The 25,604-nt window shown below is 42.3% G+C and overlaps 2 protein-coding genes across 2 annotated transcripts; one reads left to right on the top strand and one right to left on the bottom strand.

The window, feature by feature from the left end:
* Positions 1-222: 222 nt before the first annotated feature.
* On the bottom strand, positions 223-8,313 carry LOC139465475 (proteasome inhibitor PI31 subunit-like). Its single transcript, XM_071247230.1, has 7 exons — positions 8,103-8,313; positions 7,207-7,359; positions 6,788-6,867; positions 6,149-6,340; positions 2,435-2,584; positions 1,770-1,829; positions 223-1,429 (listed from the first exon to the last, which is right to left on the bottom strand). Exons 1-7 carry the CDS (start codon positions 8,232-8,234, stop codon positions 1,378-1,380), a joined length of 819 nt encoding a protein of 272 aa, XP_071103331.1. The 5' UTR covers positions 8,235-8,313; the 3' UTR covers positions 223-1,377.
* Positions 8,314-8,590: 277 nt separating this feature from the next.
* Positions 8,591-23,958, top strand: LOC139467928 (tRNA (guanine(10)-N(2))-methyltransferase homolog). Its single transcript, XM_071249518.1, has 14 exons — positions 8,591-8,695; positions 10,037-10,105; positions 10,372-10,445; positions 11,818-11,899; positions 12,523-12,615; positions 15,019-15,159; positions 15,958-16,018; positions 16,536-16,631; positions 17,435-17,515; positions 18,757-18,924; positions 19,753-19,819; positions 20,411-20,542; positions 21,995-22,115; positions 23,043-23,958. Exons 1-14 carry the CDS (start codon positions 8,591-8,593, stop codon positions 23,286-23,288), a joined length of 1,536 nt encoding a protein of 511 aa, XP_071105619.1. The 3' UTR covers positions 23,289-23,958.
* Positions 23,959-25,604: the final 1,646 nt, after the last annotated feature.

The raw sequence follows: 25,604 nt of genomic DNA, 5'->3' as shown, positions 1-25,604 counted from the left end.
ATTTCAAAAGTCATTGCCTGAGAACCAGTTCTTTTATTTTTTATAAGCCTAAGGCTTCCTAGGAAACAGATGCACTTTAAATGATGGCTCATTCTTTACTGTTGTTTGTTTGTTGTTAATGCCACACTGAGCAATATTCCAGCTCTGTGAAGGTGGTCTGTAAATAATCGATCTGACAATCCAGTGATTGACATTGCGAACAACATGCTATCTGGGTCTAGTGACACTTCAACAACTAAGTCACTGAGCCTGACCCACCGATCATTGCCTCTTACGACCAGCACAGATTGCCATGATTGCTGGGGATCTATTCTAAACCGGATTGGGGAAAGAAGTGTCTTCACAAAATAAAACAGTTTTATATGGCAGTTTTCCCTTGACAACAAATCCTCTATCTAACCAAATATCTCACCATCTTACAACATGTACAACAACCTCCAGAAAATGGCTGGTGATATGTCTAAAAACAAATCTGTTTTATTTCCAAAGAATGTGAATCAACAAAGAACATGTCATGAGAGTAGTTTTACAGGTTACTTTACATCCAATCCATAACTGACAGTTTGAACTTGATCTGCTTGACCACAAACAATATATACAAGTTAAAACAAGCACCATGACCACAAGGAAGTAAGAGTATAACAGGCAGCTATAACATGTGTGTGGTCCCTCACTGCCAGGTCACATGATCCAGTACTAGCCAGGTCACATGGTTCAGTACAAGCCAGGTCACATGATCCAGAATGAGCCAGGTCACATGATCCAGTACTAGCCAAGTCACATGATCCAGTACTAGCCAGGTCACATGATCCAGTACTAGCAAGGTCACATGATCCAGAATGAGCCAGGTCACAATATCCAGTACTAGCCAGGTCACATGATCCAGTTCTAGCCAGGTCACATGGTTCAGTACAAGCCTGGTCACATGATCCAGAATGAGCCAGGTCACAATATCCCGTACTAGCCAGGTCACATGATCCAGTACTAGCCAGGTCACATAATCCAGTACTAGCCAGGTCACATGGTTCAGTACAAGCCAGGTCACATGATCCAGAATGAGCCAGGTCACAATATCCCGTACTAGCCAGGTCACATGATCCAGTAATAGCCAGGTCACATGATCCAGTACTAGCAAGGTCACATGTTCCAGTAAAAGCCAGGTCACATGATTCAGTACAATCCAAGTCACATGGTTCAGTACTAGCCAGGTCACAATATCCAGTACAAGCCAGGTCACATGATCCAGTACTAGCCAGGTCACATGATCCAGTACTAGCCAGGTCACATGATTCAGTACAAGCCAGGTCACATGATCCAGAATGAGCCAGGTCACAATATCCAGTACAAGCCAGGTCACATGATCCAGTACTAGCCAGGTCACATGAACATGTCATCATAGCCCGGGGGTTTCATGTGGTCTGGATCAGGCCTGTGAAGGGAAATAGAACATATTGTTTAAAGACATCAAATTTAGAACAATTTAAAAAAAATGATAACTGGTTGACATGATCGCGTATATGCCGAATTCTGAGGACCAGAAAAAAGATTCTGTAGAAAGGGGTCGGCTTATCCACTGGATACACTTTCATGATAGTATTTTTCAGATCGTGATCTGTCAGAAACATCGCCTGAATGATGGTCCGATAGATCACAACTGATACGGTATGACTCATTTTAGAACTTTGCACTGAACCATAAGCACATGTATTTTTAGAAAGCATGAGCTGTAAAATAGACACGTCTGACTGCCAGTAGTTCTCCGTTCTCACCCAGGTCTGGCTCCAGGGGGTCCAAACGGGTCGAACCTCGCTCCTGGTGGAACAGAGCCCCTAGAAAGTAGAAGTCATTGTTGATAACTTGATCTTTAGCACACTCAGATATGTTCAACACAGAACCAACATCTGTGACAGAATGACATGCAATGATGACTTGGTCATGTGTGTAGTCTATAGGGCAAAATGTGGAGTCAAGTGGCTAAATAAAAGCACTGAACTCAACTAATACCTGGGTTATCCGACATGGGTATGAAGTGAGTTTCCTTCTGGTCATCCCTGATATAATATTGCTTGCATTTTGCTAAGTCATCATCAAACCATACTCCTTCATTGAGAGTATAGGCTACCTTTGATCATGAGAACCTGAGCAGGATAACGTCACGAAGTACAGTCATATTTCATAAGGACACTGCTGCTAGTCCAAGAAATTAAGTAGAAATCAATACCAGTTGATTCTTTCAAATTCTACACCTCCATGAGCTGGGTACATAAGTGAAAGTCACAACATTTTGGGGTAACAACTACGTACATGTATCTGCACAATATCTCATCTTTAGATCTGGGATATAAAAGTGAGTGATTCTGAAACGATTACAGCATTTCAAGGTGTTAAAGTGACCTGGACCTCACTTGTTTCTTCAAGTCCCGGCACTACTTACGGTGGGAGCCTACTTGGTAGGCCAGCATTTGGGTCAGGCGCAAACCCAGGAACACCTGACCTTCGGGGGTCCATCAACATCCCACCCATCCCACCAGCTAGAGGGTCAAGGTCAGATCGCCCGACTGCGAATGGGTCACTGGATGGCATCCTAGAACATGAAAACAACAACAACACGATAAGATATTGAGAAAACAATTTCTTTTAAACTTTCATCCTCACCCATCAATTTATTTTCCCCAATTACTTACAGATGAAGAAAATCACTACATGTTTTACAACAATATATATATATGTAAAATCATGACACAGTCATCAGAGATCTGAGATGTACTTATGCAGTTTATGTTCTATGTTTCATCTTTGATAACTTTATGGAACAAGAGTGCATTTTTAATTGTCTGGTGCAACTAATTTTTCATGTCAACATGCACCTGATGCAAGATACATGAAGTTCCTTGAATAGAGCCCTGCCCTGTACACATAAACCTAATAAACATCAGAATCGCATCTGTCAACAGTTGAATGTCCACAGATGCCTTGAACAGTTTGTTTTAAAAAAATAAAATATAGAAAATAAAATGGCTCCCATCTAACATTAATGAACAATTTGCAACTGTAACAATTACTTTATTGTGGCTTGATGCAAGCAGTTGTACCACTGTTAATTGCTAATAATTAACACGGATTCATACAGTTTGCACATTGGTTTTTCGATACATACCTCAATAAACCGAAAAAATATACACAGTCAATCCTTAATTAAAGTAACCCAGATTGTACAATGATGATTAATCTCCAGATTCTAGTTATAACAACCTTGACCGGTAATGAATGTGCATCTTCCCAAGCAAAGGGAGTTAACTGACTATATAAGTCCATGGAAACGACTTATATAGTTCCCTTGCCTCGGTGTTCCTTCTATTGTTGCATTTACTCTACTGCATACAAGTTTTGGTGGGTATTTTACAAGCTTAAGCGGCCACGAGATTACATAACGTTTTTTCTAGCTGTCGTTTCTTTACTTCATAAAGTTGTTCTATACGTAATATTACATAGCCATATTTTTAAAATTACCAAAGTCAAGGCTCACAAATTTATACAGAAGGTCCTGCTTGTGAGATCTCAGACAAATGGATCAGCAAACCAGTTCCAACAGAAAGCATTTCCCTATTACATAAGGGTCTTTCAATGACAACGCCATGTCTTTTGTAGATGGATAGTAGCACAAAGTTAAACTTTGACATATACAGCTCTTGACTCAAGTGTTCATGAGCAATACATGTACTTAGAGTCTGTCAATGAAAACTTAAACATTTAGAAGATGAGATCATAAGAACACAAACACACGTGAGCACAATACCCATGTAGCCTACAAGTTCAGTTTTCCTAAGTGAGTGAGTTGGGTTTAACGCCGCTTTTAACAGTATTACAGTTATATCACAGCGTGTTAGCTTAATGTGGGAGGAAAGCCCGAAGTGATGCAGGTCTCAGACATTTTCCACTTCAGTGAAACCCATGAGCACGGGTATGGTGCTGACAAACCTAGACACATAATCATGGCAAACCGGGATTTGAACCCAAAATGATAGGATATTGGCGTGCCCAAGGGACACAACTCTGCACAGCGAATCGCGGTGCTTTAGACAACTGGGCCACCCGTGCCCCCCAGTTTTCTTAAGACTAGTCCAGAGGACGAGTGTTGACGTTATTACACTGATCCTTAGAGTTTGTAGCTGATCCTGCTTGAACAAGAGGTGAGGTGAAACGTTCAAGATTATTGCACTTACAAAGCGATGTGCATGCATGTGTGTGTGGCTGCTTGTACTAGTCCGGACTAATGCCGATTTCATAGTTCTATCCCACTGAGATACCATGCTGCTGTTTAACATGAATACCCCACTCGGACTCCGAGCCGACCAGTCCCTGCTTCAGCCCCTTAGTGCCAAGCTTCAGGCAGAGTAACAACAAGTGCCATCTTTTCACATCTTTTGATATAAAAGTCTGGCTGAAAAGTTCTAAGCCTAAGTGGGATATCTCAATCGGATTGAAACAAACTTTTGCCATCAACAAGTACAATCATTTAATGAACCATGGACATAAGAAATGCAACTGTAGTGTTATTATTGTCTTTGTACAAGACCATCTTGTGAACCTACCCATTGAAATCACCAAAAATGGACAAAACTGGCTATAGGGCAGTCATCAAGTACCTGCAACTGAAAGGGCTAACTCCAACATAGATATATGCTGACATGATCTCCACTTTAGGGGATGATGCCCCTTCCTTTTCCACTGTAAGGAAGTGGGCTGTGGAATTCAAGCATGGCAGAGAAAGCCTTGATGATGACCTACGTACAGGAAGGCCTTCAACAGCAACCATTCCGGAAAACATTACCCGGGTGCATGACATGGTGATGGCTGATCGACGATTGACCACTCGACATATTGCCAGTGTTGTGGGCATCTCTCGTGAGAGGGTTGAGCACATTATCACAAACGAGTTGGGAATGACAAAAGTTTCTGCAAGATGGGTGCCAAAGCTCTTGACAGCGGATCAGAAACGTGTCAGATTCCTGACGTCCTGTGACAATTTTTGCCATTTTGATGCAGATCCCTATGATTTTTGGGCCCAATTTGTAACCATGGATGAGACCTGGATTCATCACGTTCAACCAGAAACCAAAATTCAGTCTAAACAATGGAAGCACCCGGAATCACCAGCCCCCCAAAAAACCAAGTCGGTTCCTTCTGCTGGAAAGGTGATGGCTTCAGTCTTTTGGGATTCCAAGGGTTTTCTGCTGATTGACTATCTTGAAAAAGGCAAGACTATCAATGGAAGATATTATGCTGACCTACAGAGACAGATGCGGGAAGCTATCAAAGGTAAGCGACAGGGCATGCTCACCAAAGGAGTCCTGTTCCACCAAGACAATGCTCCTGTTCACAAATCAGTGGTTGCTATGTCAGCAATCCATGATTGTGGCTTCGAACTCATTGACCATCCCCCTTATTCACCCGATTTAGCCCCGTCAGACTTCCACCTGTTTCCCAAAATGAAAAAGGAACTTTTCCTAGTAATGATGACGTCATTTCCGCTTTGAATGACTTTTTATGGTGGCTGAAAATATTTTCTTCTTGACTGGCATCCAGGACTTGCAGCATCACTGGCAAAAGTGTGTAAACCTGGAAGGGGACTATGTGGAGAAATAAATGAAAACCATCGACTTGGTACGGGTCTTTCACAGTTAGGCTTAGAACATTTCAGCCAGCCCTCGTAACTTGGCCCGGGGATCAAACCCCCGACCTTCTCTGGGCAGACCCTCTATCACAAGGCCATGGAGGCAGTCCTTGAACAAGAAAATAATGTTTACTATGTTTACATTTTCTGTCAGTTTTATTCCATTCCTATCTGTAGCAAAACTGAAGCATTGAGAACTGGTTCAAAATTACAGTCCTCAAATGTTACCAGTCAATAAGGACTACCTTCACTTGATTCTAACTTGTCCTCAGCACAGTTCAGTAGTCTCGGGCTAGCGGACTAGAGTGAATTTTGAAGGCTGCCATACTCTTTGTTTCACTAAAGTGGCAAACATCCATGACCTTCACATAAAGTTATTTTTCTCCTACATTGAGCTGACAGGCCATGACATAACTAAAACACCCAACTCACAGAATAACCACATCCTATAATCATGACACATGGAGAACCTACCAGTCGGGAGGGGCAGGCTGCCTACGACTTGGGACTCGCAGTGGATCATCTTCTAACAAGGGCGATCTCCCTTGATTACTCTGTGTCCTTGATGCTGATGCTTGTGAGGAAGATGTCTTGGTGCCAGACAGGAAATCTTTTAATATCTCTTTTGTAATGTTCTTTTCAAGCTCCCCTAAATTCTTGAAAGCTCTGTAAGCACATTTTTGAAGGTTAACAACAAATAAACTTATCATTATCATTCTTCTTCTTCTTCTTATCATTATTATTATTATTACTATTATAAAATGGAAATGTTGAAGCTGGCTGTTTGTAAACCATCTAATGATGCAAAAAATCATGATGATCAAACAGATCAAAGTAATTTGGGAAATAATATGTACCGGTACAGAATAAATTTTATTAAACGCATGAGACATCTGTGGTAACCAACACAATTAAAAATATTACAATCATAACTGAGACAAAAACAGACATCCTACAAGAGTGGCATCCCATGAGGACATCATATCCAGATCGTGATGGAACCAGAATGATGTCATGCATACATGGTGTATGCAACATCTTCTCTGACATGTGAGATTGGAAACTTACATTTTTGCCACAAATTGTAGTCTTACAAATATAAATGTAACTCACGTATCCATATCTGTGAGATCCTGATTTGTGTACATTGCAAGACGGATATTCATACTCGACACCTTCTCATCTCTCCGTCTCTGAAGTACAATAAACATATCATTAGAGCACAACAATACACAGCAGTTACATCACAGCGACCTCTGAATAATCAAGTATGGGACAGGCAAACCAGTGGTTGATAGCATGAGCAACCATACAAGTCATCAGCCTACACTGACACACTACCTGCCAAGTTGCATACTGTTAACCATAATTCCTCATATTATACAGCTCTACTGAAAAGCTTGAGGTGCCAAGGAGCTATTGTGACCCAGAATACAAACAGGGTTAAACTTACACACTGTTACCATGGTTACAGTACACAATGGCAGAGACCCTTAACACAGGAAGAGTCAGTGAGTAGTTTTGTTACCTACCATGAAATGTACAAGGAGACTCTCATCGATTTTCACCACTTTAAGTACAAAGTCATCATTAGACTTGGTTTGGTTATACTTGAGTGTGTACAGCTCTTTGGAATTGTTCCATCCCTGGGGTAAACGCTCAGTCTTTTTAGACAGGAGCCCATCCTGAAATCAGTAAATGTATCAAACAAACTAGAATCAAACACAATCACTAGGGGTAAATAAAACTGTGATCTTACAGCACTTTAACATCTGCTGCAGGAAGTCTTGAGATAAATCAATTTATTATCCATATGGCTCAAGATTATCTCATTGATAAAAAACATAATATAAAGCACGAGAGTAACAATGACTTCACATGCCATGCAGCATTGCTGACATAATACAGACAAGTTGTTAACACAGTGTGTAATGACGTCACAGTAGTAATTGTTGTCACAATCTATCATCAGTGTTGAAGTCATCTTGGCACTGCAGTTTTCTTGAACAGTTTCCAATACAGAAAAATGCCTTCATCTTCACAGCTAATCCCAAAACAAAATATTGATAATGAAGAGACTATTACATATTACCAGCGTTAGAAATTGGCACTAGTCCTATAGTCCTTGCCAAACTGCCCAATAGTTAAGGTATCATAAGGACAAGTAGAAATTTGCCCTTTTTAAGGGTTTTGCTATATGTTATCATTATAAGGATTAGTGGTCTAAAACTGTTAGTTTCTATCGCTGCATATGTGTGTTTAGCTTTTTGAAATTATTACAACTGCTTTATTCCATCAATGTCATCAAGTATACAATACATAAGCCACTTTACAATACAGGAGACTGGAGTATATTCACGGACTCCTTATAGCTGAACGTGATAACTAATGGGCTACTTTCACTTCTGTTTCTTCCAAAGTTATATACCTCGCCGACTCCTGTGCATTTAAACCCATTTGACACTATATTCCAGTGCAAGACGCAAATGACAGCGTCCCCTGGGCATGTCAGCTGCTCCGACACAGTGTCAAACAGTAGTTCGAGGCCTGCCTGTGTCATCCTTCTCCAATAAAGCGATATTTCACAACAGTTTGATGAAATCTACAAGTAATCTATCTGTCATGAATCGGCAAGTTGTGCAGATGTAAACTTCCGGTATGTGTTTCGTTAAAAATGAAATGGAAAGTGAATTCATAATCGAATAAATGTTTTATATTGTCTTATTTAGACGTGTAGATGCATAACATAAATAGTGATAATGATGGTATAGGTTTTATTTAAAATTTTATGTGAGTATAATTTTCATCACTAGTACATTTGTAATATATTAACGCGGCGTTTTCGTTTTAGTGGAGATACACATGTCTCTTTTGAAGGTATCATTTTAGCTGTTTTCAATACCAAAGAGTGAAAACATGGCTGCGCCCATGTGTAAAAGTGTGCTTTCGGGACCTGCTAAAGGGATTAGTTCTAAATTTCTTTTTCACTTTGCCAGTGAACACATAGACTTTAAAATACCAGTGAGTATACAGCTTTGTCGGTATTGTGAGACCTTTCGGGGATGTTAGCTTCCTTTCCAAAGGAAAAATAGAAAATTGCTATTTTCAGACTTCTTCATGATGAGCATCTCTGATCACCGATTAGTCCTCCTGTTTTGACTCCAAGAGCCGTAAACATGAAACCAAAGATTCGTTAGGATGTAGGATGTAGGAATACTTTGGCAACAATGCAGTTTACTGGGTAAGACCATAATGTCTCGTCTTGGTTGGTTGGTTTTTTGGTTGTTTAACGCCGCACTCAGCAATATTCCAGCTATACGACGGCGGTCTGTTAATAATCGTGTCTGGACCATACAATCCAGTGATTGATATTATGTGCATCGATCCACGCAATTGGGATCGATGACATGCTTCAACCAAGTCAGATAGGTAGAATGTGTGAGGCCCATTATTGGTATCGCCCACCATAATATTGCTGTAAACCACTCACTCAGTGGCATGGTCGGTTCCTTCAGAAATAGTGGTATCATAGGGAGTAGTGCACTTTTTCAGATCCAATTTGTGCTGTGGGGGCTCAAATGTGAATCAGATTGACACTTGAAAAGGTAAGAATTTATGGCTAACCCTTCCCCAAACCAAGCTAACCCTAAGGACCGAAAAGGGGTGTTGGATCATAAAGACATGTAAGTTTCCCTAAGACTGAAAAGGGGTGTTGGATCATAAAGACATGTAAGTTTCCCTAAGACCGAAAAGGGGTGTTGGATCATAAAGACATGTAAGTTTCCCTAAGACCGAAAAGGGGTGTTGGATCATAAAGACATGTAAGTTTCCCTAAGACTGAAAAGGGGTGTTGGATCATAAAGACATGTAAGTTTCCCTAAGACCGAAAAGGGGTGTTGGATCATAAAGACATGTAAGTTTCCCTAAGACCAAAAAGGGGTGTTGCCCAAACAATGCATCTGTTCTCACTATTTGAAATGAACACAATCCACCACCTGAGGTCCTAATTTATGCCAGGTAGTCTACATTTGTGATTTGGTTCTTTCCTTAAGACCGAAAATGGGTGTTGGATCGTAAAGACGTGTAAGTTTACCCAAGACTGAAAAGGAGTGTTGGATCGTGAATCGAGAGTCACTGGAGTGTGAGGCATGGTAACGGTATAGTGAGACAGCGGTCGCATTATAGCGCGGTAATTGAGCTGATGATGGTAGAACTCGGGCTGCTTCCGGTAAACTGCATTGTTGCCGTATTATGTTTCCATGGTTTCTGTATAAAAAGTTTATCATTTCATCATTTCAGTGTCATTGCTGTCACCAAGTATATATACATGTATTTGTATCATATTGTTTTTTATTCTTACAGGAATTGAAATCAATTGTGTCATTGCTGGGCTTTGACATCAAGATAAATGAAGAGAAGCTTGAAAAAAAAGTAAGTTACTAATGACATGTACATCCAGTGAAAAGGACATATTTTTTATTTAAGGATTGGGTAGAAAACACCAGGGACCTGTAGAACCCTGTGATTAACATGGTTAGCAGTCAATTAAATATCTTTTATTAACTCTTTCATGATCAGATGATAGAGAAGGGAATTTTCAGATGAACATTATATTTGGATAACATTAATTCTCTGTAATCATGCATCCTGTTGGTAATCATGGTATTTGAATGTTGTAATTGTGCTTGTTTCTTCAGAATCCTTTTCTGGTTGTTGAGCTGCCATCACTGGAACATGCAAAGCGGATCATGAATCGGACTGTCCTTGTGAAGTAGGTGGATTTGTTTATGCCAAGCATGCTGAAGATGGCTAACAATGGCAAAATACAAACAGTGGGCATTTATTATGCTTATGTTCTTTTTAATTCCTGCGGAGTCTGTTAATCATGTTATATTTCACTACAATAATTGCTATTGTTCCTTACTGGTTCCAGAAAGTTTTTCTTTTTTATCATGTTCATACATGTAGTTGTAAATCTGGTCATCAGTGGTCATGTAGTTTATTGTTTCCTCCATGTTTACCCTCCTACCAACTATATCATTTATCGATCACTTTTAAAGATATTGTTTCATAATTTTATTTCGACCACTGACCATGCTTACCTGATGCATTGGAAAATGAATTCTACAGACTAAGTTATAAACAATGATAATAAGGAAAACATGTGGTCATGTTGATACAGGGTTGAGTCAGGTAACATGTGTTCCACTCGTCATGCCCATATATGTCCTGCAGTGCATAAGATGACAAACAATTCACCAATTACACCCTGTACATATTTGTAGACATGGTAGAAAATCTATTCTCAAGGACACAAGAACATTTTTAGCAATGAAGCTGCATATCTTTTTTGCAACATGATTACCCTGCTCAGACATATCTAGTTACGGATCCTTGTGGCTCAGCATTATTAATTGGTAGTGCAAATGTTTTCATTACACACTTCTGCATGCGTACTCTTTGTCTGTAGGGAAGTTCAACAGATGTGAGGCTTGGTGTGGTGGAGAGGAGGGCAGGGATGAACATCTAGCATAATTTATAAACTATAAACTGGCGCTTGCTGTAAAATGCACCGCCGAAGTCTATATCTAGTAAGCAAATATTGAAAAGATGATACATCACTGAGAGGGGCTAAAGCACACTTGGAGACCCAAGCATCCTGTCGATATAGGCTGACGTCACTCGGCATTGTTTCGCTGGTGTGTTTTTCTTTTCAACAAATTACATCATAGAGTGACCAGTGAAGATCCGGGGTAGAATAGGTCTTCAGCAACCCATACTTGTCGTAAAAGGTGACTAACGGGATCGGGTGGTCAGGCTCGCTGACTTGGTTGATGCATGTCATCGATCCCATTTGAGTGGATCGATGCTCATGATGTCAATCACTGGTTTGTCTGGTGCAAACTCGATTGTATACTAGCCTCCATCATATAGCTGGAGTATTTCTGAGAGACGTAAGTCTATGGGATTCTCAGTATTTGATACACCCCCCTGTCCTCAAGGTACAATGTATTGGCTGCCACCAGCCCTTGTTGTTTCAGCAGGTGAAGATGAAAAAAAGGGAAAAAGGCTGTACTGAGAAGTGAGCCCTCTGGAATACAGTAACTTTACATCAGCAGTATGACTCTCCTCATCTGTTTCAGGTCTCTGTACGAGTTGTGGGGACAGGGTTCTAGTAAACAGGAGCTGTACACCAACTTGAGGAATTACCCCATGGAACTAAGTGTACATACTACTAGCATGATCATTTGCCAATATTACGGTTTATTCAAGTTTTCATCAAGATGATCATTAATGACTACACATAGACTTCACGTTGGATCCAAACCCGTGAAGATCTGGGTTAGACTAAGTCTTCTACTTGTCGTAAGAGGCGATTGGGTGGTCAGACTCGCTGACTTGGTTGATGCATGTCATTTACGTGGATCGATGCTCATGATATCAATCACTGGATTGTCTGGTCCAGACCACCGTCATATATTTACAGATCGCTGTCATAAAGCTGGAATATTGCTGAGTGTGGCGTGAAACAAACATGTGACTAACAGAATCCGTTGGTCCGACTCGCTGACTTAGCTGATGCATGTCATCGTATTCCACTTGCATAGACAGATGCTCATGATGTCAATCATTGGATTGTCTGGCCCAGACCACCGTCATATAGCTTGAATATTGACATGAAGTGAGACATTAAACAATTTCACAATCTTTCTCTGTAGACATCTAACTTTCTCTGTAAGACATCTAACACTATGAGATAAAGAAATACCAGATACATTGTATGTTGCAATATTTGCACACAACATCTTTGTTGTTAATCAATTCAATTGTAATTTGTTTTCTTTCAGAAACCTTATTTGATGGAGGACACTACATTCAAAATTGTTGTGGATACCTTTAACAAGAAAATGTTGCTGAAAGAAAAAGTCCAAAAAATTGAGGTAGCGTATGTTTTCTTTCTTCTTTTGATGACCATGCTTGCAGTAAAAGGCGACTATCGGGATCAGGTGGTCAGACTCGCTGACCTGGTTGATGCATATCATAGATCCCAATTCGGTAGATCGATGCTCATGATATTTATCACTGGATATTCTGGTCCAGACTTGATTATTTACAGACCACCGTCATATAGCTCGAATATTGCTGAGTGCGGAAACAACAAACCAACCAAATCATATGAAGAGGTGTGTCTGTGTGAATGTGTTTCATAGGAAGTCGTTGGCCTGTGTCTGTGTGCATGTGTTTCATATGAAGAGGTTGGTGTGTGTCTGTGTAAAAGTGTTTCATATGAAGTCGTTGGCGTGTGTCTGTATGAATGTGTTTCATATGAAAAGGTTTATGTGTGTCTGTGTGAAAGTGTTTCATACAGAGAGGTTGGTGTGTGTGTAAAAGTATGACGTATGAAGAGGTTGGTGTGTGTGTAAAAGTGTGTCATATGAACAGGGTGGTGTGCGTGTGTGCGTGCGTGTGCGTGCGTGCGTGCGTGCGTGCGTGCGTGCGTGTGTGTGTGTGTGTGTGTGTGTGTGTGTGTGTGTGTGTGTGTGTAAAGGTGTGTCATATGAACAGGGTGGTGTGTGCGTGTGTGCGTGTGTGTGCGTGCGTGTGTGCGTGCGTGCGTGCGTGCGTGCGTGCGTGCGTGCGTGCGTGTGTGTGTGTGTGAGAGAGAAAGTGTGTCATTTGAACAGGGTGGTGTGTGTGTGTGTAAAGGTGTGTCATATGAACAGGGTGGTGTGTGTAAAAGTGTGTCATATGAAGAGGATGGTGTGTGTCTGTGAAGGAGCGTCACAAATAGAGACAACTCCATGTCAGCGTGACAGTGTATGTAGCACATATATGGAAGTGTGTGCCAGCATATAAACCAGTGCTTAATCTGTCAGTAACATATTAATTAACTCGCTGATTTGGTTGATGCATGTCACCAATCTCAATTGCGTGGATCGATGTTCATGACGTCAATCACTGGATTGTCTGGTCCAGACTCGATTATTTACAGACCGCCGTCATAGAGCTGGAATATTGCTAAAACAAACAAACAACCAACCAACAACCAACCAACAACCTAAGCTTGCTAATTGTGACCACTGTATGACTCTTTACATTAGAGTGTGAAAATTCCAGATTCTGAGCAGACATAGATATCTGATATATAACTTGTCATGATAGTCCTGCACAAAATCCCCTGTAAAGTCTGAAGCCTCATCTTCATGGCTTCTTTGGTAGGATTGAATGCAAAGGACATTTTGTTTATCTTAGCATCTTAAAGTGTTCTGTGTCATGTCTTATCTTCAAGTTAAGGTGTGATGGTACAACTTACACTGTTCCTAGGAAAGTGTTGTGCATCGCATGCTGTGCCTCCTCCCAAGTGTTGTGTATCGCATGCTGTGCCTCCTCCCAAGTGTTGTGTATCGCATGCTGTGCCTCCTCCCAAGTGTTGTGCATCACATGCTGTGCCTCCTCCCAAGTGTTGTGCATCGCATGCTGTGCCTCCTCCCAAGTGTTGTGCATCGCATGCTGTGCCTCCTCCCAAGTGTTGTGCATCGCATGCTGTGCCTCCTCCCAAGTGTTGTGTATCGCATGCTGTGCCTCCTCCCAAGTGTTGTGTATCGCATGCTGTGCCTCCTCCCAAGTGTTGTGCATCGCATGCTGTGCCTCCTCCCAAGTGTTGTGCATCGCATGCTGTGCCTCCTCCCAAGTGTTGTGCATCGCATGCTGTGCCTCCTCCCAAGTGTTGTGCATCACATGCTGTGCCTCCTCCCAAGTGTTGTGCATCGCATGCTGTGCCTCCTCCCAAGTGTTGTGCATCGCATGCTGTGCCTCCTCCCAAGTGTTGTGTATCGCATGCTGTGCCTCCTCCCAAGTGTTGTGTATCGCATGCTGTGCCTCCTCCCAAGTGTTGTGCATCGCATGCTGTGCCTCCTCCCAAGTGTTGTGTATCGCATGCTGTGCCTCCTCCCAAGTGTTGTGTATCGCATGCTGTGCCTCCTCCCAAGTGTTGTGTATCGCATGCTGTGCCTCCTCCCAGGTGTTGTGCATCGCATGCTGTGCCTCCTCCCAAGTGTTGTGCATCGCATGCTGTGCCTCCTCCCAAGTGTTGTGTATCGCATGCTGTGCCTCCTCCCAAGTGTTGTGCATCGCATGCTGTGCCTCCTCCCAAGTGTTGTGTATCGCATGCTGTGCCTCCTCCCAAGTGTTGTGCATCGCATGCTGTGCCTCCTCCCAAGTGTTGTGTATCGCATGCTGTGCCTCCTCCCAAGTGTTGTGCATCACATGCTGTGCCTCCTCCCAGGTGTTGTGCATCACATGCTGTGCCTCCTCCCAAGTGTTGTGCATCTCTCTCTGTACAGGACATCACTCTGGAGGCTGTCAGCTTCAAGGGGAAGGTCAACTTGAAAGACCCCACCCACACCTTCAGCCTGCTAGAGTACTATGGCCCTGAGGGTTCCCCGCCACCAGACCACCCCTACCTCATGTTCTTCGGGAGATGGGTAAGTGCTAAAAAAAATAATAGCCTTGGTTCTCAGGCATTGCCCACACCATCATAAAGTTCATAGCAGGTTTCGTTTTTGTTTCCGTTTTCACTTTTTTTGTGCATTGTGTTAAAGTATTAGGATTTTTTAATATTTTTTTGGAAAATGGAAATAAAAACAAAATGTGCAACAGAATTTTTAATGATGCGTGTGGTGCCTGAGAACCAAGACTTTTTTTACGCCTAACATCTATGTTTTAAAAAAACAACAACTTGATTTACGATGTGATACTATTGACATGAAGATTGCATCCGTGGTCTACGAGATGCCAAAAGACATTGAAAGATGGTACTTGTTGTGACCTTGCCTGGCACTTGGCATTAGGGGGATGAACCCGTGGAGATCTGGGATAGAATAGGTCTTCAGCAACCCTTGCTTGTAGTCAAAAGCGACTGTACTTGTCGTAAGAGGCGACTAACGGGATCGGGTGGTCAGACTCACTGACTTGGTTGATGCATGTTATCATATCCCAATTGCGTGTTTCAAGGCTCATGATTTCAATCACTGGGTTGTCTGGTCCAGACTCGATTATTTACAAACAAACAAACATTAGGAGGAGGAAACAAGGACTGGCCAGTTCTGAGTCAGTATCCTGTTTCCGAGTGTGGCATACATCATGATACATGTTAAACTGTGGCATGGTATCTCTGACTGGCATTAGTCCGGACGAGTACAAGCAGCCTCACACACATGCATGCCATAAGAGTAAAACTAAAACACCTTTCACTTATGTCAACCCTTTATGTTCACTGCCAGATTGCTAATGGGCAGAGAGACAAGATACAGGCCTACCACCTACAGAAGAGGCAGTTTATTGGTGAGACTTGGTATTACAAGCTATGTTATCCCTGTGTTACCCAGGTGGACAGTCTGAAAGTATACTCCACTTGAAGTACATCTGGCTAGGTGCTGGGAGCTTAATCAGGGACTCCCCTCCAAGTATAACTGGCTAGGTGCTGGGAGCTTAATCAGGTACTCCCCTCCAAGTATAACTGGCAAGGTACTGGGATCTTAATCAGGTCGAGTGTTCAGGCTCAGTAACAGGGTTGATTGTGTGTCATCATACTCAACAGCATGGATCGTTGCTCACAATATCAATCACTGGATTGTCTGGCCCACACTGCCATCAGTTAGCTAAAACATTGCTGAGTGCAGCATTAAACAGCAAACAAGCAAACCTAATCAAGGACCACTTTGGGATTATTTTCAAATTTATTGATGGAACAACAGACTGAACACCTCCATCTCTCATTTCACAATGAACACATGAACCATGAGCATGATGAGTTAACTCGTCAGTGCTTGTGAGACAAGATACTCCACTATTGTTTCAGGGAACACCAGCATGGACGCCTGTCTCTCCCTCATCATGGCCAACATGGGGCTGGTCAAGGAAAACACCTTCGTCTTTGACCCCTTCGTGGGGACAGGTGGGTGGAACAGTTTTAGTTTTCCCCTTGCATATTAAGATAGTCATACCATTTGTTATCTGTCTAAAGCGCTGTATTTCGCTGGCCAGAGTTGTGTCCCTTGAGCATTGTAGAAACCTGATTGTGGGTTCGAATTCCATTTATGTTTCTAGGTTTGTCAGCACCATATCCATGCTCATGGGTTTCACCCAAAGTGGTAAACATCTGAGACTAACTCTGATTATTAAGACTATGAGAAAGATGGTGATGCTGTCAGAATCAACAGTACATGTATTATGACAATTGTGCATGGTAATGGATAATTCATATAGGAGCCTTTGAAATACATGTTAGACCGGTAGCCTAACACTAATAAATTGTTAGGACAAGTAAAAATCCAATGATGGTGATTCTAAACCAGTTCTCATGCTTCAATTTTGCTACCAATTGGAACTGAATAAATCTGACAGAAAATGTAACCATAGTAGCCATTTCTGTCTCTTACAATCAGGTCTAGCTTCAAACTCTGAGGGGGGTGGTCGGATAGCCTAGTGGTTAAAGCATTCACTCGTCACGCCGAAGACCCGGGTTCGATTCCCAAGATGGGTACAATGTGTGAAGCCCATTTCTGGTGTCCCTGCCTTGATATTGCTGGAATATTGCTAAACGCGGCGTAAAATCAAACTCATACACTCACTCACTCAAACTCTGAGGACAAGTCTTGATTAGTCTTAAAAATAATAAAGATTGAAGGCTGTTTAGTTTTGCATGATAACACATTTGGATGATAAAATACATCTGACTGCACTATTCTCATGTCACAGGGAGTCTGTTGGTGGCGAGCGCCCACTTCGGTGGTTATGTGATGGGGACAGACATCGACTACCTCCTGCTGCATGCTCGGGGTGAGGACAAGCAGTTATCATGGTTACAGTATCCCCAGCAGCATTAGACCTGGAAACAATGGTCACAGCAATGGCCAATGTTCTTACCCCCATGGGGATTCCAGGTTAGAATACGTCCCCAGCAACCTACGCTGGTCCACCCCATGGGGATTCCAGGTTAGAATACGTTCCCAGCAACCTACGCTGGTCCACCCCGTGGGGATTCCAGGTTAGAATAGGTCCCCAGCAACCTATGCTGGTCCACCCCATGGGGATTCCAGGTTAGAAGAGGTCCACAGCATCCATGCTGGTCCACCCCATGGGGATTCCAGGTTAGAATAGATCCCCAGCAACCTACGCTGGTCCACCCCATGGGGATTCTGGGTTAGAATAGATCCCCAGCAACCTACGCTGGTCCACCACATGGGGATTCCAGGTTAGAATAGATCTACAGCATCCATGCTGGTCCACCCCATGGGGATTCTGGGTTCGAATAGGTCCCCAGTAACCTATGTTGGTCCACCCCATGGGGATTCCAGGTTAGAATACGTCCCTAGCAACCTATGCTGGTCCACCCCTTGAGGATTCCAGGTTAGAATAGGTCCCCAGCAACCTATGCTGGTCCACCCCATGGGGATTCCAGGTTAGAATACGTCCCAAGCAACCTATGCTGGTCCACCCCATGGGGATTCCAGGTTAGAATACGTCCCCAGCAACCTATGCTGGTCCACCCCTTGGGGATTCCAGGTTAGAATAGGTCCCCAGCAACCTACGCTGTTCCACCCCATGGTGATTCCAGGTTAGAATAGATCCCAAGCAACCTATTCTGGTCCATCCCTTGGGGATTCCAGGTTAGAATAGGTCCCCAGCAACCTACGCTGTTCCACCCCTTGGGGATTCCAGGTTAGAATAGATCCCAAGCAACCTATTCTGGTCCACCCCTTGGGGATTCCAGGTTAGAATAGGTCCCCAGCAACCTACGCTGTTCCACCCCTGGGGATTCCAGGTTAGAATAGATCCCAAGCAACCTATTCTGGTCCACCCCTTGGGGATTCCAGGTTAGAATTGGTCCCAGGAACCTACGCTGTTCCACCCCATGGGGATTCCAGGTTAGAATAGGTCCCCAGCAAACTACACTGGTCATAAGAGGGGACTTATGGAACTGGTTGGTTGGAATCGATAACTTGTGTGATTGCATGTCATTGTACCCTGATGGTGTTGATCCTTCACTAACCAGGTACTTGCTGTGTATGTTGTTGCAGGCAAGCCGAGCCGACACAATCAGACCAAGAGGGATCCGGGGGAGAGTATCCGAGCCAACCTTCGTCAGTACGGGTTCGAGAAGGCCTACATTGATGTGTTGGTGGGAGACGCTTCCAAGTACAAGATGTGGAGGCATCAGGGAATGTTTGATGCAATCATTACTGATCGTAAGTTGTTTCCTTGTCCATTCATTGCTGTAGACAATGTTGTGTTATTATCAATCATCAAGCATTATTAATTGGTAGTGCAAATGTTTTCATTACACACTTATGCATGCGTACTCTTTGTCTGTAGGGAAGTTCAACAGATGTGAGGCTTGGTGTGGTGGAGAGGAGGGCAGGGATGAACATCTAGTATAATTTATAAACTATAAACTGGCGCTTGCCATAAAATGCACCGCTGAAGTCTATAAATAGTAAGCAAATATTGAAAAGATGATACATCACTGAGAGGGGCTAAAGCACACTTGAAGACCCAAGCATCCTGTCAATATAGGCTGACATCACTTGGCATTGTTTCGCTGGTGTGTTTTTCTTTTCAACAAATTACATCATAGAGTGACCAGTGAAGATCCGGGGTAGAATAGGTCTTCAGCAACCCATGCTTGTCGTAAAAGGCGACTAACGGGATCGGATGGTCAGGCTCGCTGACTTGGTTGATGCATGTCATCGATCCCAATTTAGTGGATCGATGCTCATGATGTCAATCACTGGTTTGTCCGGTCCAGATTTGATTATTTACAGACCGCTGTCATATAGCCAGAATATTGCTGAGTGTGGCATAAAACAAAAAAAAACAAACATCATAGAGTATTCGTCGTGTTTGTAAACATGTGTGGTGCTGAATTCTAAAGGTAGGCCCTGATTCTTGGTTAGGGAAGCTCTTTTTGCCCAGAAGGTATTTTTATTAACCATCACTGTAAGTTGTAATCCCCCAGTTGTTCTGCTAGGTCTGAGGACGTGTGTCTGAATCTGACCTGTGTATTCTATGTCTAGCTCCCTATGGCATCCGAGAACCAGCCAAGAAGATCGGCAACAATGAAAAGGAGATCCCGGAGGATGAGTCAGTATAGCAGCTTGTTACTTCATAGGAGATCCATGAAGATCTGGGTTCGAATTGGCCTTCAGCAACCCATGCTTGTCATAATTGGCGACTAACATCATTGGGCGGCCAGGCTCGCAGACTTGGTCAATGAATGTCATTGTATTCCAATGTGCATAGATCATTGTATCCCAGTTGCATAGATCGATGCTCATGATATCAATCACTGTATTGTTTGGTGCAGACTACCATCATGTAGCCGAATATTGTTGAGTGTATTGCTAAATAACAAACAAACCAAAGTTCATAGGGACCACATTTGTTGGGAAGCTTGGTATTCTTTGAAAACAAATTGTTCCATAAATACCAGAAAAAATATTTTTGCTTCAAATTTTTGCAGTTTGTATATATATATTTATGCATGAAGAGGATTTTCAGTAGAAATAGGTGAGAGCAGTTGTAGAGAATACACATTTTGTTTATTATTTTATGAGCTACACCTTTTGTGCTATTTTTATGTATTTTGTGAAATAAGCGAAAGACAGAAGAATAAAATAGTTGGCAGTTCTTAATATGCAAACCTACTTGTGATCAGTGCGTTCATCTCCACAGCAGGGAGAACCACATCCCACAGCGCACACAGTACCAGCTGTCTGATATATTCAAGGATCTTCTCAACTTCTCTGCCAAGTTTCTCCGTCTTCACGGTCGTCTAGTCTTCTGGTTCCCCACCATCAGAACGGAGTAAGTAAAGGACACCCTCATGTACCCTGCAGTGTGATTACTGAACATGACATCTGGATCAGGGAGGTGCTACATAATCATTCAGGCCACTAGTTTCATAAATCTTGGGTATGTTGCCAGCTTATTGGTCAGTTTAATCACTCCATAAATCTTGTAGATATATAAATGGTTTTGTCTCAAACAAGCTTTAATTGTAGTCCTTAATGGGAGACCCGTTGAGGCTTTAGATTCAGAGCATGTGATACCCCCACTCTCTGTCTTTAGATCAGTGTTGGCATGCCACGAGCATTAGTACCTCTGATCAGTGTAGCTGGGCAAAGAGCATTAGTACCTCTGATCTCTGTCTTGAGATCAGTGTTGGCATACCACGCGCATTTAATACCTCTGATCTCTGTCTTGAGATCAGTGTTGGCATACCACGAGCATTTGATACCTCTGATCTCTGTCTTGAGATCAGTGTGGGCATACCACGAGCATTTAATACCTCTGATCTCTGTCTTGAGATCAGTGTGGGCATACCACGAGCATTTAATACCTCTGATCTCTGTCTTGAGATCAGTGTGGGCATACCACGAGCATTTAATACCTCTGATCTCTGTCTTGAGATCAGTGTTGGCATACCACGAGCATTTAATACCTCTGATCTCTGTCTTGAGATCAGTGTAGGCATTCCAAGAGCAATTAATACCTCTGAACCCTGTCTTCAAGTTGGTGTAGGCATGACAGGTGCTTATGATAGCCTCAATCTGTCTTCAGAACAGTGAAGGCATCACACAAGCATTTGATACCTCTGATCCCTATCTTCAAACCAATGTAGGCATGACAAGTGCTTATGATACCCCCACTCTCTGTCCTTAGATCAGTGATCAGAATACCTAAGCTAGTCATCATGTTCAGATTATGAGACACATTTATGACATTATCTATTATCCATCTATAATGGCCTATATCCCCGAGTACTTACAAACCCATATAAGTATGTGCACATTGACACACACACATGCAAAAACAAGACCGCCTCCGCGGTCTAGTGGTAGAGCGTCCGCCCGGAGAGTGGAAGGTCCGGGGTTCGATCCCCGGCCGCGTTATACCAAAAGACGTTAAAAGATGGTACTTGTTGTTACCCTGTCTGGGGCTCGGCATTAAGGGGTTAAAGCAAGGATTGGTCGACTCAGAGTCAGTATACTGTGTCTGAGTGGGGTATTCATGTTAAACTGCGGCATGGTATCTCAGTGGGCTAGCACTATAAATCGGCATCAGTCCGGTCTAGTACAAGCAGCCACACACACACACACACACACACACGTGCATGCACGTCACTATATAAGTGCAAAAATCTTGGACGCGATGTTAAACCCAATTTCCCCTCACCTCACATGCAAAAACAAACATGCATGCACAAGGAGAAGCACACACTTACGTGAGAAGACTGATACCATGCTTGTGTTGCAGGTACTCGGACGCCAACGTGCCCCGCCACCCGTGCTTCCACCTGGTGGCCAACTCGGAGCAGTGTCTGACGTCTCGCGTAGGCCGCCGACTCATCACCATGGAGAAGGTGCAGGAACAACAGGTAGGAGGTCACTGGACACCTTCGTGTGATGTAGTAACTTTTCATTCAGACTCGAATAGAGAACATTTTCTTCAAAATGCCTATCAACATGGGCAGTCAATATTTAAATGATTGATAAATGTGCTTGAATTTGTCCTATAGAAGTTGTATCCTTGCCCCAGAACAAGCATATCATAACCCGAGTCCCCAAACAGCGGAAGGCTAAATGAATACAAAATGAACACAAAATGAACACAAAATGAACACTTAATGAACACTTAATGAACACAAAATGAACACTTAAGAACACAAAATGAACACTAAATGAACACAAAATGAACACTACATGAACACAAAATGAACACAAAATGAACACTTAATGAACACTAAATGAACACAAAATGAACTCTTAATGAACACAAAATGAAGACTAAATGAACACAAAATAAACACTAAATGAACACAAAATGAACACTTAATGAACACTAAATGAACACAAAATGAACTCTTAATGAACACAAAATGAACATTAAATGAACACTAAATGAACATTAAATGAACACTAAATGAACACAAAATGAACACAAAAAGAACACTAAATGAACACTAAATGAACACAAAATGAACACAAAATGAACACAAAATGAACACTAATGACACTAATTGAACACTTTATGAACACTTTTCACATGCATCAAATAGAGGCAACTCAAATTGTTTTCACAATTTTTGAATATCTTTTTTTTTACAATGGTTATCAAGACTGTAATGTTTCAACATTATAGATGCTAAGGTTCTTTAAATGTTGATAGGGTTCCGCTCCTCCTGGTCTGACTTATCATTACAATGACACCAGGTCCTCGTGATCAAATCACTCTCATTCTGACATTACCTGGTACTCATTACCAGTAACCCATTCACCAGTATCATGTTGTGTATGTGTTTCAGGTGGAGGAAGATGACTTGGGAGCTACGTACGACGTCGACCACTTCGCTGGCGCCTCCTTCCGCGACAGATACTTCAGGTCTTTATCTAGAGACTCATCCCCAAACAGTCCAAGAAATCACAGGAAAAACAATAGCAAAGCTGATGAAGTGTGTGTGGAGAGTAGCACCGACTCCCAGACAGTATCTGTAGAACAGTCTGACAATGGTGAGACTTGGGTAGAACCTGAGAGCAGCACCGGCACATGACCGACTGGTGGAAGTGTATGTTCGGTACACTCTCCCTAGGCACAAGGATAGTTCTGGCAGGTGGAAAGGTGATGTACGGGCCAGCATTCTACAAGCATTTATTCAACAGGGCAGGTGCTGGGCTGTGGAATGTAGTGCTGTCAGGATACATTTAGTTGTGATACAATTATCTGGATAGGGAACGATAAGCACCAAGATACATGGAATCCCAATGGCACAAAAAGGTCTGGACATATCTACCACCAGGGGGAACTACTTGGGACAAATCCTAAACATATGATGTTAACCTGCATCCGTGAAACTAACAATGGTTTCAGAACTAATGTGCAAATCATTGGAAAACAGCATTTTACAATATTCTCATTTCATCGAAACTAAAATGTGCTCCTAATACGTACATGTATCGTTTTGTATCATACACCGCCTCACGATTGAATACAGTATGTCAACGCAAACCTCATCTGATGGACTGAATCTGTGAATCGTTACGATCCCAGTGAGGCCTTATATTTTTGGAGTTGGTTTACAAGACCAATTGACAAATACAAACTGAAATTAGAAGTAAAATGAAATGACATTTGACAAAAATAATTTTTAATTACAATTAAAAAACATCTGATTTTATAGTCACTGTTTGTAATAAATGTGAATAATATACATAAAAATATTCATTCTAACAAGAAATAAAAATCTTCTTTTTGGTCTAATTTCGCAGTGAAACATCTTTGATGGTGTGACCTACAGGTTTCTTTTCATTCATTAGTAGCAGTACTAATGTGGAAGTTAAAAAGTATCATATCTTTTTCGACCACCAACATTGGCTTTTAAGCCAGATGTTTTATGAGCCAACTTATAACAAATAAGAAACCCTTTGGTATGTAGGGGAAGAATGGCATGATGGTATGTCACCTTGAGCTTCACTCAGTGTGCACCTTGGGACACCAAGCCCAGCTTGATGACGCAACACTCTCTCTGTAGTATTAGTCAATCACGGCCCTAGTGGAATGGTTACTGCATGGAAGCTGTTGATATCACCATCTGATCATGGTCCTTTACCTTCACCAGGACATGATCTTGATTGTAGTCATGGCTGCATGATGCCTACAGGTAAAGGTCGGCCGTTTTGTGTCGTTAGAACAAGAGCTTGTTTCTCTTTCATAATTAGAAATATATTTAAGATGTTGAAATTGTGCATTATATGTCAAATGTGTCTGTGATATGCCAAATAAATAGTCATCCTTTTCTTATTTTTTATCCCCTGCCCCAAGAAGATGGAAAACATTGACCAAATGCTTAGGTTATCAGTCTTGTTTGTTTGTTTTTGAACGCTGCACTCAGCAATATTCCAGCTATATGATGGCGGTCTGTAAATAATTGAGTCTGGACCAGACGATCCAGTGATTGACATGAGCATCAATCCACGCAATTGGGACCACCCGATCACATTAGTCACCTCTTACGACATAGTCTCCTCTTACATCAAGCATGGGTTGCTGGAGACCTATTCTCTACCTATCTTTACACGTCCTAATCAATCTTTACATAAGGTGTCAATATTTATGATGTTATTTATAGGGAAAAGATGTCTTCATAATATGCTATGGAAACAACATCTGACAAATCTTCATGAAATTTGGAAATACCTTAACCATGAGTATGAAGGTATGGTCACTGGACAGTCATTGGTTACCCAACACACACCTGATGTGATGCAAGATCGTCATTGGCTACCCACCACACACCTGATGTGATGCAAGATCGTCATTGGTGACCCACCACACACCTGATGTGATGCAAGATCGTCATTAGTTACCCACCACACAGCTAATGTGATGCAAGATCGTCATTGGTTACCAACCACACACCTGATGTGATGTAAGATCCTTTTTGGTTACCCACCACACAGCTTATGTGATGCAAGATCGTCATTGGTTACCCACCACACACCTGATGTGATGCAAGATCGTCATTGGTTCCCCACCACACACCTGATGTGATGCAAGATCGTCATTGGTTCCCCACCACACACCTGATGTGATGCAAGATCGTCATTGGTTACCCACCACACACCTGTGATGCAAGATCGTCATTGGTTCCCCACCACACATCTGATGTGATGCTAGATTGTCATTGGTTACCCACCATACAGCTGATGTTATTCAAGATGTCTTTGAACACAAGCGTACAGTTGTTTTGAAGACCAACTTCTCTTGGATGTCTTCACGCCCAGACCAACTTCTCTTGGAATGTCTTCACGCCCAGACCAACTTCTCTAGGATGTCTTCATGGCCAGACCAACTTCTCTTGGATGTCTTC

This window comes from Haliotis cracherodii, unplaced genomic scaffold (assembly GCF_022045235.1).
Source record: "Haliotis cracherodii isolate W230 unplaced genomic scaffold, xgHalCrac1.p SCAF_1, whole genome shotgun sequence".
Classification (NCBI taxonomy): Eukaryota; Metazoa; Mollusca; class Gastropoda; order Lepetellida; family Haliotidae; genus Haliotis; species Haliotis cracherodii.
Note: the sequence above shows the minus strand (reverse complement) of the source record. Positions and strands in the feature narration are given on the sequence as shown.